Genomic DNA, 16,938 nt, shown 5'->3' on the forward strand with positions numbered 1-16,938 from the left:
AAATCAGGATATCTGTGTTCAAAGATCTTAAAACAAATTAGACCTCAAAAGAAAAAGATGGCCTATTGCATCAGTTATCAATATATTTTCGTGCTTTCTAATTTTTTTTATAGTATCAAACTATCCCTTAAAATGGTTATATTTCCTTTCGTTCCCTATATACAGCAGTATCGGTCTTACTTGTCCTAAGGGCAGGCGTTGCATGTGCTCCATGGCTCGCTGCTGCTGCAGGGCGTAATACTCCTGTTGTCGTAGGAATGATGAGCGGGAGTAGACCGGGTGGTGCTGCAGGTGAGGGGGGGGGCCTCTGGCTCCGTACACAGGGGGCCAGAGACCAGACTGCTCCAAAACATCTAGAGGAGGAATCCAAATATAAACTTTAATAATAAAGCACCACAATGTAAGAACATATTTATTTTGAAGAAACTCTTGCATTTCTTTGGACTCTTCAACTTTCCCTCTAACGTGACTGGTGACTTTAACTCCCTTTTTCTTTTTCCACGTAAGGCGTTTTTTCAGTGCACAGAAACACACATTTTATTAACCCCCCCCCCCCTATATATACACACACACACACACACACACACAGACACACACACACACACACACACACATCCCCTCCTTGGCTGTCTTGTCGCTGGGAACCTTTGTTCTGTGAGATTAGCCTGAGTGGGCTAATGTTTCCCAGGGGAAGGGTTCAGTGGATGCACTTCCCCTCTCTGCAGGAACACTCACAGAGTGAGTCAAGGGAGGTGGGAGATAATTAAATTTCACAGCCTGTTTGCAAAGCAGTGTCCACACACAAACCGTACATGCACACACACAAAGACATGCGCATTCCTTTCTCTCGCTAGCAAAGGCTGGGATGCACAGTAAAACCGTTAACTTGTATTGGTTCAGACATGAACATAACTTCAGATACACACACACACACACACACACACACACACACACACACACACACACACACACACACACACACACACACACACACACACACACACACACGGAAAGCACAAGTTTCAGTCCAAACAGATCAGTGCTCTGCCACAACACAGATTAAATGCCAGTTCAACTGGTTTGCATAATGCTGGGCACATGCAGAGGGGGCCCAATGGGATGACTGCTCCCATTAACAAAGCTATAAAACATAATTCCACTGACAGAGGGACTTAGTTGAGCATTATATTATGATTTGCCAATGATAGTAAAACTCTGGGAGAGAAACAGCAGCAGCTATCATGGTGAAAACAAGAAAAAAAAATGGGATTCAGCAAATGAATAAGTATGCCCGGACAACAATGGACATAAATTCTGCTGGTTGTTTGCGTTGGCTTGTGGCTTAGGGAGGATGGATGGTCATCGCCCCTGCCACTTCTCAACCTTTCCCCGACCCTGCACCTAACCTGGGGCTTGCTGATTGGGCCGGAGCTTCGGGAGCTGTGTGCTGGCCTGCAGTCCCCACCCCCGGTCATCCCGCTGCTGCTTCCACCTGCCTGCAGTCCCCACCCCCGGTCATCCCGTTGCTGCTTCCACCTGCCTGCTGTGCTGTTGACGTCCCCGACCCCCAGTCTGGCCCTCGGCAGGAGGGTCCCCCCTTATGATCCTGGTCCTTCTCCAGGTTTCTTCCCTCCTAAAGGGGAGTTTTTCCTTGCCACTGTTTGGCTTAAAGGAGCTTGAGGCCGGATTGTGGCAAGATTTATGAAAAAAATCTGTATACATTTTAAGTTTTCTAGTAATAAGGTCAGATGAAGCGTTCCAAACCAAAAAGAATGAGCCCTCTAGTGTATCTCTCCGTTGCCTTGAACAGGCTGTGTGCTGCAAAATGTGCTGCAATTCGGTCCCGAATTTCCCGCGCTGGGCTGCGGATGTGGCGTCACATGACGCTGCATGCACGTTCTCCCCGTTCTCCCGTGCCGGCTTCACTGTTGGCTGCAGTACCCCCAACGGCCGTCGTGGTGAAGGGTGGCGCTAGAGAGTCTCATTTCTTAAAAGGAGCCTCATGCTCCTTTAAGGTTTTTCTCCCACTAGGGGAGTTTTTACCTGCCATTGTTTATGTACCCGTAATAATTGCTCGGGGGTTTATGTTCTGGATCTCTGGAAAGCGTCTAGAGACAACTCTTGTTGTATTAGACGCTATATAAATAAAATTGAATTGAATTGAATTGAATTGAATTGAATTGAATTGAATTGAATTGAATTGAATTGAATTGAATTGAATCGTACCAAGGGGATGTTGAGGTCCGGCTTCTGGTGGGAGCACCACAAGTGGGGAGTTGGGGTCTTGGGTAAGGGACCCCAAAATGGGCTGCAGGGAGCTGGCTAGCCCTGGAGGGAAGCCGGGGCTCATTCCCACATGCCCCAGACCTGAAATAAAAGTGCACAAAACAACATGCAGTCAAAAGAAAGCAACAATTACATATTTATTTTAAAAAAAACGCCCAAAAAAGTAATGTGCCGAGTTCTTATCAGAAATAAATCATTAGAAAACAAGGCAAACATACTGATCAATATGACATCCAACAATAAAACACAGGTTGAATGGAGAACATCACTCACTGTATGAATGCCCCATCCAGAGGGATGGACTTCCTGTCCTCTGCATCCAGTGGTGGTGTGCTGGGTGAGCATGTGCAGCAGGGTCTGCCCCCAACTGGCTTGTTCCTCCAGGGACCAGAAGATGAGAGGTCAAGTCACCAGGGCAGCTACTGGAAGGGTGGATCCTGGCAAACTCCACACAATCCTTGTTTTCCCTGTTGAGGTGAACTTTGTCATTATGTTGATTATCCCTCTTATTGAGGTCATCATTGCTATCATTATGATCATTATTTTCATTCACCGTATCTTCATTACCACTACTACCATTATAATCATCAAGAAAAAGGAAATGTGACAGCAACAGGAACAGCCATCATCTTGTGCCCGGTCTATGAGTTCTCATTATATGTTTTCTCCCCTTAATATGACTACATAATGAGAGCCCGATACTTCAGAGAGATCCATATTAGTCCCCCTAACATTAATGCACCACATCTCATCTTAGGGAGAATGAGAGAGATGGGAAGCAAGAGAGTGAAGGAGGTAAAGAAATATCACATCAAAGGGTGAGAGTAGTAAATGGAGTGAGGGCTTGAGAGAAAAGAGAAGCAGAGCCTCAGACTGGCAGAAAGAAGCCACGAGAATAAAAGAGGTGCAGTTTTTCAGATGAGAGGAAAACTCAACAGATGCCACTGTTTGGATGTGTGAGCGGTGTACGCGCTGGTGTTTGTGGCTTCACCTGATGATCATTTCTCTTTCTCTGTCCAGGTGGTGAAGACTGATCTGGTCCTCTGTCATCCTCTTCCGCTCCTCTGCTTCCCGACCAAGAGGATACAGAGGGCGAGACATCCCTGAATCACAAATACAACAGCGCCAACATTTAATCATTTCACTATGAATTTTAACAACAACACCTTGTTTTGGTTCCTAATAGATTTAAAAAAAAAGAAAAAGAGTAAGATTTGAGTCTACATTTCCCAGGAGAAATTCACTTCCCACGCAGAAATTTCTACTTTGCGTCTTTACCATTAATTTCTCATTGAATGGGAAAAATAGTGAATTTATGAAGAAACTGCAAATTGATTCTTTCATGTTGTAAGATGTAAGATGTTTAAAACTCTAAATAAAAATCTCCAGTGACTGTTGAAGGGAACTGGGAAATATTCAAGTATACAATACCAGAAGCACAAATTGTCTGACCTTTCAGGCTGGGCATCACCCTGCCCTGTCTGCTGTGTCCAGGGGTGCTGTCTGGGGAACGATGGGGGGGCCTGGCTACCGCAACTGCGATCCCCACTGGAGGCTGTCGGACCTCCCCTTCTCCTGCCTCTCCTGTCTCTTTTGCCCCCCTGTCATTTCTCTCACCCTCGTTAGTGGAGCACCGGCGAGGAGGGAGAGACTGTTTGGGAGTGTCTTGCTGGGAGGTGTTGCTTTTAGTTGCTCCTCTGTCCCCTTTTTCTGATCTCTCCCCCTTGTTGAGGCAGCCCAGACCTCCAAAGGGGCTCCGCTGTGGTAGCAGTGAAGGTTGCTGGGAACTGTAGTTCATAAGGTTCTTCATGGCACTGCCATCGCTGTTGGTGGTGTGCAATGAGGAACAGGATAGTGCTGGAGGCACTTGAGAATTGGCCACTTTTTCAACTGGTGCATGGCTGCTGCCTTTCCTCTGGTCCTCTTGGTGGCCCCCCCGAGCCCTCCATGAAGGTGCTGTTTGACTTCCGTCTCGTCCTCTCTCCTCTGAATTTGCTCCCTGGCTGTTGTGCTGCTGGTGTCGTATTCTTGCAATCTTCTGTCCCTCCCTGTGAGTTGCTGACTCCGACGCCAGCTTCCCATCAGGACCTGAAACGGAGCAGTCCCTGAAGGGAGAAGTGTCTGTATCCGGTCCTTTCCTGTGTATACCCTGTCCAGCACCAGTATCATGGGTATCTAGTGGGAGCGATGGACGGTAAATCTCGTCCACAACTTCAACATTCCCAAAGGATGAAGATGTTTCCAGGCTGCAGGACCGCAGTTCAGATTGAGAGTTCACATTGGAATTAGGCTTGTGGGAGTGATGAGTCTGGGGGCTCCAGTCGGGAGGTTTGTCAGCTTTGCCGTATCCCATCTGCTGTTGATGTTGCTGAAATTTGTCCTTTCTCTGACAGCTACTAAGGCGGCTTTGGTGATGTGAGGGGCTTTCATAAGAGCCCTCTCCAGTCTTATCATCTGCCTTTCTCCCACCTCCTTCTGCTACACAGCAGTCTGGAGCTTCCAAGTCCCCCTGTGGCCCAACTGAAGGCACATAAGTTGGACCAATGACCTTCGCCTCCCTGCTGGATCCTCCAGGACTGGATGTTGGGTCTTTAGACAGTGTGAGTGTTAAAGGGGGAGGAGGACAGTAAAACTCATGATGTGGATGGTGATGTGCATGGTGTAGCCATCCTCCAGTAACTGCGGGGCTCATGTGCAAGGCATGAGGAGGCGGGGGTGCAGGCGGTGGAGGCATGGAGTAAGAAGTCACAGAGTGAGGGGTAGGAGGTGCCAAGACTGTTGTCCCTGCAGGCCCCCCTCGTCTTATACATTCAGATGAGGAAGTTGAGGGTTCACTAATCCTCATTTCCCCATTTATGGGTCCATCTTTTGAGCCCCGTCTGCCGCCTCCAGATGGAGGTCTTCCCACCCCGTTACCGCTGCAGCTGCTTAGTCCTCCTCCCTTTCCTCCACAAGCAACGTCTGCCCCAGAGCCACTGGACATTTTACAGGCAGTCATATGTTTCACTCCCTGACTGCCTGAGTCAGTGTCTCTGTAATCCTTTAGTCGCTCCAAAGAGTGTCTGTGGTCTTCCTCCCGGCCCTGAAGCGAGAGATGAGGAAGAAGGGCATGATGGGGGTGGGGGAAGGCTTGCTGGTGGAGGCCAGATGGAGTAGTAGCAGGGTTCGTCTGATGAGGATGGTGATGATGAAGCTGTTGCTTGTCTTTGCTCTCTTGGTACCGCTCCTTGCTGCTCGATCGCTCCTTCTCTTTCGACAAACCCCCTTTATCGCCTATATCCTTGGTGCTCTTCCCACCTCCTCCCCCACCGTCCGTGTCCCGGCTGCAAGAGCCAAGTGGGTGGCCCGGGGCAGTCCTCGACAGTGGGGGAAGGCTGTGATTGGTGGAGAGCAGTGGGTGCTGGGGAGGAAGGCCTCTCAGGTAAAAGTGATCTACAAGGAAAAGAGAAGATACATGTGCAAAGGTGAGCACTTTCACAAGTCTTTTCAGAAGCAATGTGGTTCTTAAAGATAAGTTTCATTAAAACAGCAGTATAAAAATGTGTTCTATGATCGTCTCTTGAGGCAAGAAATTACTCACTTTCAACTTGTATAACGAGACTCTGGGTTACTACCAGCTGTCTTACTCCTGCGGTAAGGCTGAATCAGCAGTTTATGGAAGAACTGCATATAACCCCGCGATGTTACATTCACACGCAGCTTCCAACACCTACCTTTCTGAGCTTCATAGAAGCGGTGCTGTCCATAGAGACTGTTGCTATGGTGATCCAGGGGACTCATTGGGAGAAAAGGAGAGGCAAGAGTTCCTGAATAGCCGGGGTACCCTGTCAGCGGGAGTGAGAGGGAGAGAGAGAATTGATGTTTCTTCCCAGCGTTGACATTCAGCAGCCCTCTAAACAAACTGTTTATCTCCACAATCTATCATGAAATGGGGCCATTTTGGAAAACGAAGAAAAACTATAACCAGTTAGTGCTACTTTCACCATAAATGCACTTTTGTACAAACATGCCAGATGAGTTGACATTATTTACAGTGGACAAAGTGGTGACAAAAACCACAGCCGACAGCTACTGCCAAGTGTGCGTAGCATTTAACGGGATGGAATTTGCTCTTCTACAAAACACATTTTTTCCCAAACCCAAGACAAATAGTATGATGCATCACACACCTCTCATCTCTGAAACACGCACACACACACACACAAACACACACAAACACACACTGAGTCTTCCCAGGAGGTCACTTGGAGGTAAATGGTCGTTTCACTCTGTTCCTCGTCTTCAAGGACGTTGAACTGCATCCTGGGATAGAGGAGGTCTTGCCAGTTGTGTTGATCGAGTGAGCCCACATACACACACGCTCATTTATAAGTACACAAACACACACACACACACAGCATGCATATCCACATTTTGAAGCAAAAAAGGGCCAGGACTGTGTGTGTGTGTGTGTGTGTGTGTGTGTGTGTGTGTGTGTGTGTGTGTGTGTGTGTGTGTGTGTGTGTGTGTGCAAGAGTGTGTTTTCCAGCAGTTTGGTTTCATGCCCCACAGAGTGTCCTTGCCGGCCCGTTAATTGGCAGCCGTTAAAAGTTTAACAGTGGTGGCCAAAGCAAACAGCACTCCATAAAAACTCATCCTACGCATTCCACAGTCACACTGCAAAACCACCAACACCCCCTCACTGCTTTCAGCATGAGGGTGTGTGTTTATGTGTCTGTTTGTGTGTGTGTGTGTGTGTGGGGACTCTTCATGTTCTTGCTGCAATGTAAGTGCATGATTATGTACACTCCACTATGTGTGTGCGTGTGTGTGTATGAGTCTAAATGGTGACAATTAGGCAGCAGGCTTAATCAGCCATCTAAGGCCGATCCCCCAGGTAATGTTCACAGATAAAACTTAGGAGCGAGAGAAAGAGGGAGGGGAGGTGAGAAACAAGACGATGGGAACAAAGAGGGCACGGAGGGGAAAGGTGACGAAAATGTAGAGGCGAGTAAAATAAAGGAAGGGAAAGAAGGAAGCAAAGGATGGAGGAGTCAAGTAAATGAATGACAGTGACAGAAAAAAAAGAGAAGACACCAGATGAGTAAGGCTGTCAACATGAAAAGCCCCCAGTCTGGTGCTGCTGTGAGGCGTATGGAGGGAGCAGTGTGTGTGTGTGTGTGTGTGTGTGTGTGTGTGTGTGTGTGTGTGTGTGTGTGTGTGTGTGTGTGTGTGTGTGTGTGTGTGTGTGAGTGGGAATGTAAGATAAAGGAGGAAGTGAAAGAGAAGTGGAGAGTTTTGCGATGGTGGAGATGAGAGGACAGGAGAAAGGGAAGTAGGAAGATGAGGAAAAACACAGAGTATAAGACCAAAAAAAGGAGAAAAAAAAGGGACAGGTGTGAGAGAATGGGTAAGTGACTGTGCCGACTGCAAGAAGGAAAAAGAGTGAAGACTTTTTTTGTGTGTGTGAGGTAATATGCGCGAGAATATGTCTGATATGTGCCTGTGTGTGTACCGGCCAGGTTTCTTGTCTTGGCGCTGGCTGCGCTCCACTCTCTGGACCGTGGCCAGCTGGCAGACCGCCTGCTGGAGCTCCCTGGCTTGAATTCTTAAAAACAATCATTTGTAGTGTCTGAGCCCGTGCGAGTGCGTGCACGCACATGTATGCGTTCGTACATCAAAGCTGAACCACACAGACGCGAAATCTGTCTGATAGTTCACACACATACACACACAAACACACACACACACACTGCCTCTCGCCCTCCACACACACATTCTTCCTCCCTTTTTCTGGTGGTGCTCTCTCCTGCATTCAGCCTCTGATATTAGAAATCTGCGCTGAGACGGTCACTCCGGGCAAAATTAGAGCTCATTTTTAGGACTGCATTGTTGCAAATGAGGCAGCAGTACAAGCATAAGTCTTTAGAGCAGCACCAGGAGGGATTTCTGGATAAAAACAACTCTTCTGAGATGTTTAATGACACAACTTAAGCGTCTGCAGCTTGAACACTTCCTCATCCCCTTTCGGTTTTTCTTACACTCTAGGTTAAAAACAATTAAAAGAAAGGTTAGACACTTAATGTGATAAATGTGTGACCTTGCTATTGTTTGAACAAGTGGTTAGTGCCGTCGCGGGCAGATATAACAAAAGAGAGTTCCTTTTCATCACAAACATTTTGACTTGGCATGGCAAGAATAGGTGCAGGTATGAGCAACAAAACTAACAACAGTTTCATTTAAGTGTCCCAACCTGCACAGCCATGCTGTTGAAACTGATTCACCCGAGTGAAATGCAGTCATTTCTGTTATTGCGCCTGTCAAACTGATGTGTAAAATGCTGTTTGCTCATCGATCAGTTATCTGGTTTGAGAAAACAAGTCACCGCTGAGAGGCGACCATTTATTTAATTGTTCTAGCAAATGTCAGAGGGTCCTCCGACATGACATCAGTGATCGTCAGAGTCTACTCAGACAGATTCAGACAGTTGTCAGTTGGCTGAGAAACACAAACTGTGAAGGAAACAGTCTTCTGTTGAAACCTTTTTAGATATTATCGGTTCAGACCCATCTCATCCACCTCACACACACATACCTGAAGGGGACAGATAGCTGTGTAGGATTCAGTTTGACACCACAAACGGTTAACAGTCGAATGAGTGATGCGTGTGGATGCGCCTGTTTTGTCTCTGTGCACGAGTGTGTGTGTCAGATCAGGAAGGGGTCCGTTGGAGGTCGGTTAGCCCAGAGGAGGCCCTGAGGGTGGGGCTGCGGTCAGAGGGGGAGGAGGCTGTGAGGAGACGAGGGATGGTGGAAATGGGGGTAAGTTTCAGTGTGTGTTTGTCTGTGGTTGGGGGTGGGGGGGTATTGAAACACTGTTGTGGGGATAATGTAAAAGATGCATGATACTGAGATGTATTTGTTAAGTTGTACATGTTAAGATCATATTTTAAGATGTTTTGGGGCGTTTGTGTGTGTATTAGTCATCATCTGGGGTGAAAGGGAGGAGCAGGATATCAGTCGTGCATCGGTTTGTGTCACGGTGCACCAACTCTGAACTAGAAAACAGCACCACATGCAAAACCAGGCCCGGTTCTACGAGGGTGCATAAGCATGCATTGCATCCTTAGTTTATGTGTTTGCATGCTCAGTTGAAAAGACGGGAAAAAAACTGACAAAAATTTAAAATCTTACCAGGAATATTTGTCTTATTTCTAGTTAAAATGTCTCATTTTTAGTGAATAAATCTTATTACACTTAAAACAAGAGTAATTACCAGAAAAATAACTTGTTATTTGACAATTTTCACCTGTTTCAAGTCAATTTTCACTTGAAATAAGTAGAAGAATCTGCCAGTGGAACAAGATTTATCTTCTTATTACAAGCAAAAAAATCTTGTTCCACTGGCAGATTTTTCTATTTATTTTAAGTGAAAATCTACTTGAAACAGGTGTAAATTGTTGTTTTTTTTCAGTGATGAATCTTGTTTTAAGTGTAATAAGATTTTTTTAGACTAAAAATGAGCCATTTTAACTAGAAATAAGACAAATATTCTTGTTAAGATTTTGAATTTTTGCAGTGTAGATTATCTGATGGGTGAGGTAGCCCAGACTAAATGTAGCATTTTCTTTGTTCTGCAGCAATATTGCTGCAATAAAGCATTTGAAATACACTTTAAATATTCTTGTTTTACTAGTATCATTCCGCTTGAAATTATGGGAAAATGCATAATTTAGTGTTGAATAACGTGCCAGGCATGTGCACCCCCTCTGATCTGAGATGCAGCCCTAGTCATCATTTTCTAGAACCGGCCCTGTGCACTTGCTGACTAACAGGCCAACAGGACGTCGTACGTATGTGTCGCTATAAGTAGCATCATCCGAGGCATCACTCCTGCACATGTTTGGCATCCGCTTGGTGTTAGTTAAACCACTTAATGGCTCCATCTCAATCAAATCCCAAACCCAGAGCCTGGATTAGCAAGAGACCCAAGCTGCTTCCTGTGTGCGTCAGTGCGTATGTGTCTTACCTTCATGTGAATGGGGGAACCAGATAGGAGAAGCGCTTGAATGGGGCCCGGCTCTGTAGGAGGGGGAGGAGGGAGAGGCAGCAGGTCCAGAGGGGTGAGGAGGGTGTGAAGCCGGAGACCCCAGACTCCTGGCCAGGAAGGAGCCCATGAAGGAAGCACCTAAGTAACAGAGAGAGGGAGTTAGAGAGCTCATCGCGGATTAGATTAAGATCTTCAAAGAGTGGGAAGGACTGCTGACGCGACAATAATCAAACAGAAGAGGATGAGTTTCAAAATATGTCTGTTAAATATGGCTGAGAAAAAAAACACACACGAGCACTCACACTTCCTCAAATGTCAAACATAGATACATGTGTCAATGACATATATTTAATGCTTTCAGAGGTGTGGTTCTACTGTTTCTTGTTCATTTCAAATAATTTGACAATATTCATGATTTCCCTTTAACCCCATAATGCCGGACGTATCATAATTGATACGTGAATTTCTCAGTCACCACCGTCATAATCTCAATGAATGAAAGAACGAATAAATGAATACAAAAAGTTTCATTCAATTTAAAAAAAACAAGAAAATATTCACAAAACTATTACCGTATTTAGAAATTGTTAAAGACAAAATGAAGGCTGTTAAACACTGATTCTGACTTTTTTCATATGTCAGGCTTTAACGGGTTACGGTTTGATTTTTGTGGCAATGAGCATATTGAGATCAATAAGGTTTGTGGTTGTGTGTTGACACTAAATCTTTAAGCACATTGCTGCTAGAAGTGCTCCAGTTTGAATTCAGTATTTTTCTTCCGGGGTGGGGGGGGGGGGGGGGGAGGGGTTAACTACATGCTTATAAAAGCTTCAAGGACACATTTTCTTTTCATTTCTTATCCACATTAGTATAACTGAGGTCTAAGGTGGATTTCTGCAATGCAAGTTGTATTTGAACACTGACAAGAATTTGTCACGACGGTTATTTCTCACCTAAGAGGACAGTCATTATTTTGGTGTCAGGTCTTATTAACATTAATATCAAATGAACAGCTATGACGGCTGAGTGTCGAAGGCCACTTGGAAGGGATTTTAGCTTTAATTCTTCAAGTGGTGTATTATAGTCACAAAGGGGACTCGGAATTTGGAATCGCACTAATACCATTTATATACGTTGCTTTGGTGCAAATTTGATTCAAAAAAATTCCTTTCACAATTCACAAAATACTGAAACGTGGCAATGTTTTTAGACCCTTTCTGTCAGATTGCATTTGCACTAATTATTTAAACTTGTAGAGGATTATGAGAAGATGACAGATGCTGAGAGCTGGGATCTAAGTGTGACTGTGCAAGGCTGCCCAGGTGAGCTTTATTTATCAGGATATATTTTTATTATAAACACAGTAGACAATGTTGTTTGACCATTACAAAAAGAAAAAAAAACATTAACTGTGACTCATAATTTCACCCTTCTATTGTATCTTTAACAAAAACTAAGATAAAATGCAGAAGCAATTATAACATCTGGTAAGAACCAAATTATTTTTATTATATTTTTTAAATGTTCTGGTTCTTAAATCCTTCAAATAATTGTACATACATATATAAAAGCAGTGACCTCACCCCTACTAACAGCACCATTATTACCATACTACTGAATTGCTTGAGTCACCTGTGTTTTAGCAGCGAAACACTGTTAGAAGCAACAAATGGTATTATATACATGTATTATACGGCAGATTTCCATTTGAGGGACTAAGGGGAGCAAATCTAGCAGGCTGGAACTTTAACGGAGCCTTCCTTGGTCTTCTCAGCTGTTTGTGTCCATCACAGGGTTGAACCCGGTAGGATCCAGTGACTTGTCAAAACATCCCTTGCTTGTTGTAGCAAACCACTTTTTCATTTTAACCACCCACCAATAGTTAAAAGAAAAATTAAAGGAAAAAGAAAAAAAAGAAAGAAGAAAAACCTGAAACAACCAGATTACAATAAAGACGACAAGATGGTTAGCTTTCTGATGAACGAAAAGAGATGACTCGTACTTGGAGAGGACATTGAGAAAGCTAAACGGTGTCACATATGCCTAGAGCAGGGGTCGGCAACCCGCGGCTCTAGAGCCGCATGCGGCTCTTTACCGCCACCCTAGTGGCTCCTGGAGCTTTTTCAAAAATATTTGACCTTTTTTTTCCTTCTTTTTTTCTTTTTTTTCCTTTTTTCCTATTTTTTCTCTTTTTCCTTTTTTTCTTTTCTTTTTTCCTTTTTCTTTTTCTTTCTTCTTTTTTTCCTTTTTTCTGTTTTTTTCTTTGTTTTTCCTTTCCTTTTTAATCTCGATATTTTAATCTCTTTTTAATCTCGAACTTTTTTCTCAAAATTTTGACTTTTTTCTCGACATTTCAACTTTTTTCTCGAAATTTTGACTTTTTTCTCAAAATTTTGACTTTTTTCTCGACATTTCGACTTTTTTCTCGACATTTCGACTTTTGTCTCAAGATTGTACTTCAACATTTATCTTGACATTTCGACTTTTTCCTCGAAATTTCGACTTTTTTCTTGACATTTCGACTTTTTTGCATAATTTAAAAAAAAATCTTCCCCCAGTTATAACTAATATAGAAACATGCAGCATGTGTTTCTTCATTCTAAGGTTTATACAAGACTTTTCATTTTTTGCGGCTCCAGACATATTTGTTTTTTGTGTTTTTGGTCCAATATGGCTTTCAACATTTTGGGTTGCCGACCCCTGGCCTGGAGGATATCCAGTCAGAACCAAGTCAACTGCAACCCCCATCCAGCAGTTTTTTCTGAGCTGAAGTTCCTAACACAAAGCAGGAAATTATTTTATTCCTGAAAATGGAGACAGACCGCGTTTGAGGCTACCCCTGATCCCTGCTAATGGAAACTCTCCTATAGATCAGGTACATTGATGTTGTGTAAAATGGTAAAGTATGTTTTACATTGACACTGTAATTCAATTTAGTCTCTTTGAGGTCTAATCAATGGTCAGAAACCACTTTCTGACCTCTAGAACAGCAAACGCTGTTCACCGTGGAGCTGAGCAGCCTCCCTCAATGGTACTCCTATATGCAGTCTAATTGCATCAACCCCCCCCCCCCTTTTTTTTTGGTTTTGTTTTGTTTTTTTATGCAGTTGTGATTGGCCTGCACTGGGCAGGGCCGAGTGAATATCTGTTTGAAGGTTGAGTGAGGCCAGATGCATTCTGCCAGAACAAATGAAACATGAGGCCCGAGTTCGTCTGGTTCCCAGGCCATGTGTAAACAGCTGTATTGATAAAAATAATAGTGTTTCTGTTCTGTCTCTTTGAGACAGTGGACTGATAAACATAACTGTGTTGACTCGTCATTGTCCACCAGAAGCTTCTCACAAGACATTGCGTAAATTTGAACCTTCTGGTATGAATCTGTGGTGTGGTCAGCACTGTCACCATGTTTGGACATGGGATGGTCTCCCATTTTTGTAGGTTGATTGGTGATTCTAAATGGACAGCCGTTGTTGTCTCATTTGTCTTCATGTGCCCAGCCCCACCAAGACAGGATGTACACAAAATGAATGAATGTATGATGCTTTCTAACATATCTCAGTGACCTGCAAACCCCAAATCCTAAGAAAAAAGTCAGTACCATGGAAATATGGTTTTTCATGTTGGCTCTTCACCTGCAACTGGTTGGGTTTAAACCTTAAAAACACTATTATTTATCTGATACAGACAGACTGAGTTTGAAAATGAGAAACAAGTATATTCTTTCTTAGATGAGCACGTGTTTAGTTTCAACAACCTGAGCGAGCTGGCTGTGTTCACTTTGGTTTAGTTTGGATGTATCTCCACTCATTAGCACGCTCCCATTTATTGAAACAAACTGAACAGTTGTAGGGGAAGGAGGAAACAAATCCACAGGGAATCAGGTAATTAGTCACTGGATCTAGAGAAGCAGAGAGGTGGTGGGCTGGGTCGTTACCCATAAATGCTGCGTTGCATCAGAGGCAATTACCACAACCACAACAGTCCACATTCCAGCTACACACACTAACACACACGTACAGTGCTCTCATCTCCACAACGTCCCGACACCCTGACAACCACAACCACAAGTGCCTTCAGCTGTCTACCAATATTTCTAAGAAATGCACGAAGAATGCACCCGTGTGCACCCAAACACACAGCGTGCACGCAAGAGGGAGGGCATGGGATACATCAGGAATGAGATGAAGCAGCCGCATGTATTAGGAGACAAATCAGGGAGTGTGTGCCTATTTATACAGCTGGATCCCTAGCATTGAAACACACACACACACACACACACACACACACACACACACAGAACATCACACTTTTTCTTCCACACGTGTTCAAATGTTCACAGCAAAGGTGCAAAATTGTGAGATACTTTTACTTTTCCTTTGTTTTGTACAATGTTCAGGTGACATTATGCCAGGATGTACATACAAATACCAAACCCTTACCATGTATCAATTAAGTCTAACCTGAATTAATCATGACATACGGCGATGTTAAATGGTGAAAACACTCCACGGACATTGTTGAGTCAGGCGGAGCTCAGTTTTCTGGCTCCACCGTGTAACACCACCTTCCACCTTCTTAAATTTACTTATAGGCAATTTCCAACATGTTGCAGGTGTGTCAAATCACTTTTGTGGCAGTTTTACTGCAAAATGATCAATTTGCAAAAGGAAAATATTGTTTTTGGAGGACTAAAAACTAGTAATTAGATGTTGTTTTTACATTTATTGGACCAACAGGTAACTTAAATGTTCTTGAGCAAACTTGTGTTAAAGTAAAACAACATATCGTTTAAAAGCAGAAATCCCACCCCCGTCTAGGGTTCTTTATGTTTCCGCTCACTGAAGTCAAAATGAAAATTAGTGGAAAAGAATAAAACATTAAAAAAAAACCTTCTGTACATCAGCAGACTTTGAGAAGCACGAGGCCTCCAGCACTGCTGACTCCTAAACACGTATGCACACACACACGATATAAAGAATGATACACGACACAGCTGTCTGTAACTAATGTGCCACAACTGTCAGTGAAAAGAGAGGATAGATTTCGGACGTGTGCCAATGAGACTCCTAAAGTGAAGTCTATCCATTCAAGAGGACATTTGAAAGACACTTAAATACCAATGTTGTTGATCAGTAAGTTAAGTGGTGACTCTCAGCCCTACCGGGTCTCTACCTTTTCCCCATTCCTCCATCTTTTCCCATTTACTTAACTCTTTCCTTCACTCCCTTACCTGACTCTATACCCCTCATGTCTGTTTTCTGTTGGCAAGTTGAGGAGAAAAATCATATTTCCCCGCTCCCTCTGGCCTGCTGATATGGAAAATCATCTCCAAGGCCAGCCGCTAATGTAAACCTCATTTCTGTCCATGCTTTCTTTTTCCTCCTCCTCCTCCTCCTCCTCCCCTTCACTCTCTTCCTGGCCTCTGTTTCCGCCTTTGGTTTATCCTGATCCACACACATTCCCTTTCCATCTGTCACTGCTGCATCCTTCCATAGTTTCCTGGTCCTCTGAGCAGAAACATCAAATTATGAATGTAAACACAATGATAGATTTACAGCTAATGAAGAAACACAACACTACTTGTCACTAGTTTTGGGTTTTCACTTCACTTACAAATGTCTATTGATCTAACCCAAAAAAAAAAGATATTATTTATTATAAATACAAGCTGCTAAGTGAGGAGACAGTTGAGTCTCTGTAGTGGTAATTAAAATAGAAAATGTGTTTGCATGCCTCCATTTTCCCACTTGGCATCATAACTTGGAAAAGTGTGTCAACAAGCAGCGAATCTTCCAATGTTGACAATCCGAGGTAATAAAAACCTGAATTATGAGTTTTCATTCACATTCATAGTCAACGCAGTCGTCTGTACTTACAGTGAGCAGAATCTGCTTCGGTTTATTTACGATTGGCTGTAATGTGATTTACTGAAGGGAAATCCACTTAAAAACACTTAAACACTCTTTGCGGGGAAAAAAGAGAGAAAAAATCTGGGTGTGTGCCTTGTTTTTCTGGGCAGGTTTTTTGCTGCTTAGAATGAGGCCGCTGCAGAGTTTGATATCAGCAAATCTAGAGATTCAATGGGATAAATGGCAGGATTTGATGCCGCTGCTTCAGGAGCAGCCGGGGAATCCAGGATGCCGTTTCACACTGCTGTCTCCACAAAAGGCGAAAGAAATCCATCTATATAAGCTACAATATCACGCTATCGTTTCTGCAAGACGCTGATTGAAATAACAACCTAGATGAATGCGGGGTAGAAATATTTAAAGTTAGAGCTCAGGTTTTCACACATTTAAGAAGTCGTCACTAAAAGAAAAGGCTTTCTCACGAAACCTTCCTAAATGTTTTTTTTAAAAGCAGCTCTGGCAAGGCCATTTCCCATTTTCAGATGATAAAAGCTCTGATCTTGCCTCAGTCACACCAATTAATATACAGCAGGAAGAAAAAAAAACATCAGAGCAAAAATAAATAAATAAATCACCAACCCTGAGCTTTCTTTTGTGTCTTTGTCTTGATGAGAGTGCTTGATGAAATCAACGGGGAAACGGAAAAATAAAACAAGAGATAACGGGCCAGTCTCTCCCAAGGTCCCTCACTATTCTAAAGCCAGAAAACAAGAGG

General features: G+C 43.7%; 1 protein-coding gene across 2 annotated transcripts in view; it reads right to left on the reverse strand.

Moving 5' to 3' along the window:
* The window catches only part of bahcc1b (BAH domain and coiled-coil containing 1b), a 64,875-nt gene that overhangs the window by 24,687 nt on the left and 23,250 nt on the right, over positions 1-16,938 (reverse strand). For both annotated transcript variants that reach the window (XM_061709061.1, XM_061709060.1), the window contains exons 3-9: positions 10,294-10,452; positions 6,000-6,110; positions 3,739-5,718; positions 3,278-3,389; positions 2,560-2,753; positions 2,227-2,367; positions 181-353 (exon numbers count right to left, since the gene is read on the reverse strand). In XM_061709061.1, the coding sequence (XP_061565045.1) occupies positions 181-353; positions 2,227-2,367; positions 2,560-2,753; positions 3,278-3,389; positions 3,739-5,718; positions 6,000-6,110; positions 10,294-10,452 (2,870 nt within the window). The remainder of the gene's footprint in view (positions 1-180; positions 354-2,226; positions 2,368-2,559; positions 2,754-3,277; positions 3,390-3,738; positions 5,719-5,999; positions 6,111-10,293; positions 10,453-16,938) is intronic.

This window comes from Cololabis saira, chromosome 19, assembly GCF_033807715.1.
Source record: "Cololabis saira isolate AMF1-May2022 chromosome 19, fColSai1.1, whole genome shotgun sequence".
Lineage (NCBI taxonomy): Eukaryota > Metazoa > Chordata > Actinopteri > Beloniformes > Belonidae > Cololabis > Cololabis saira.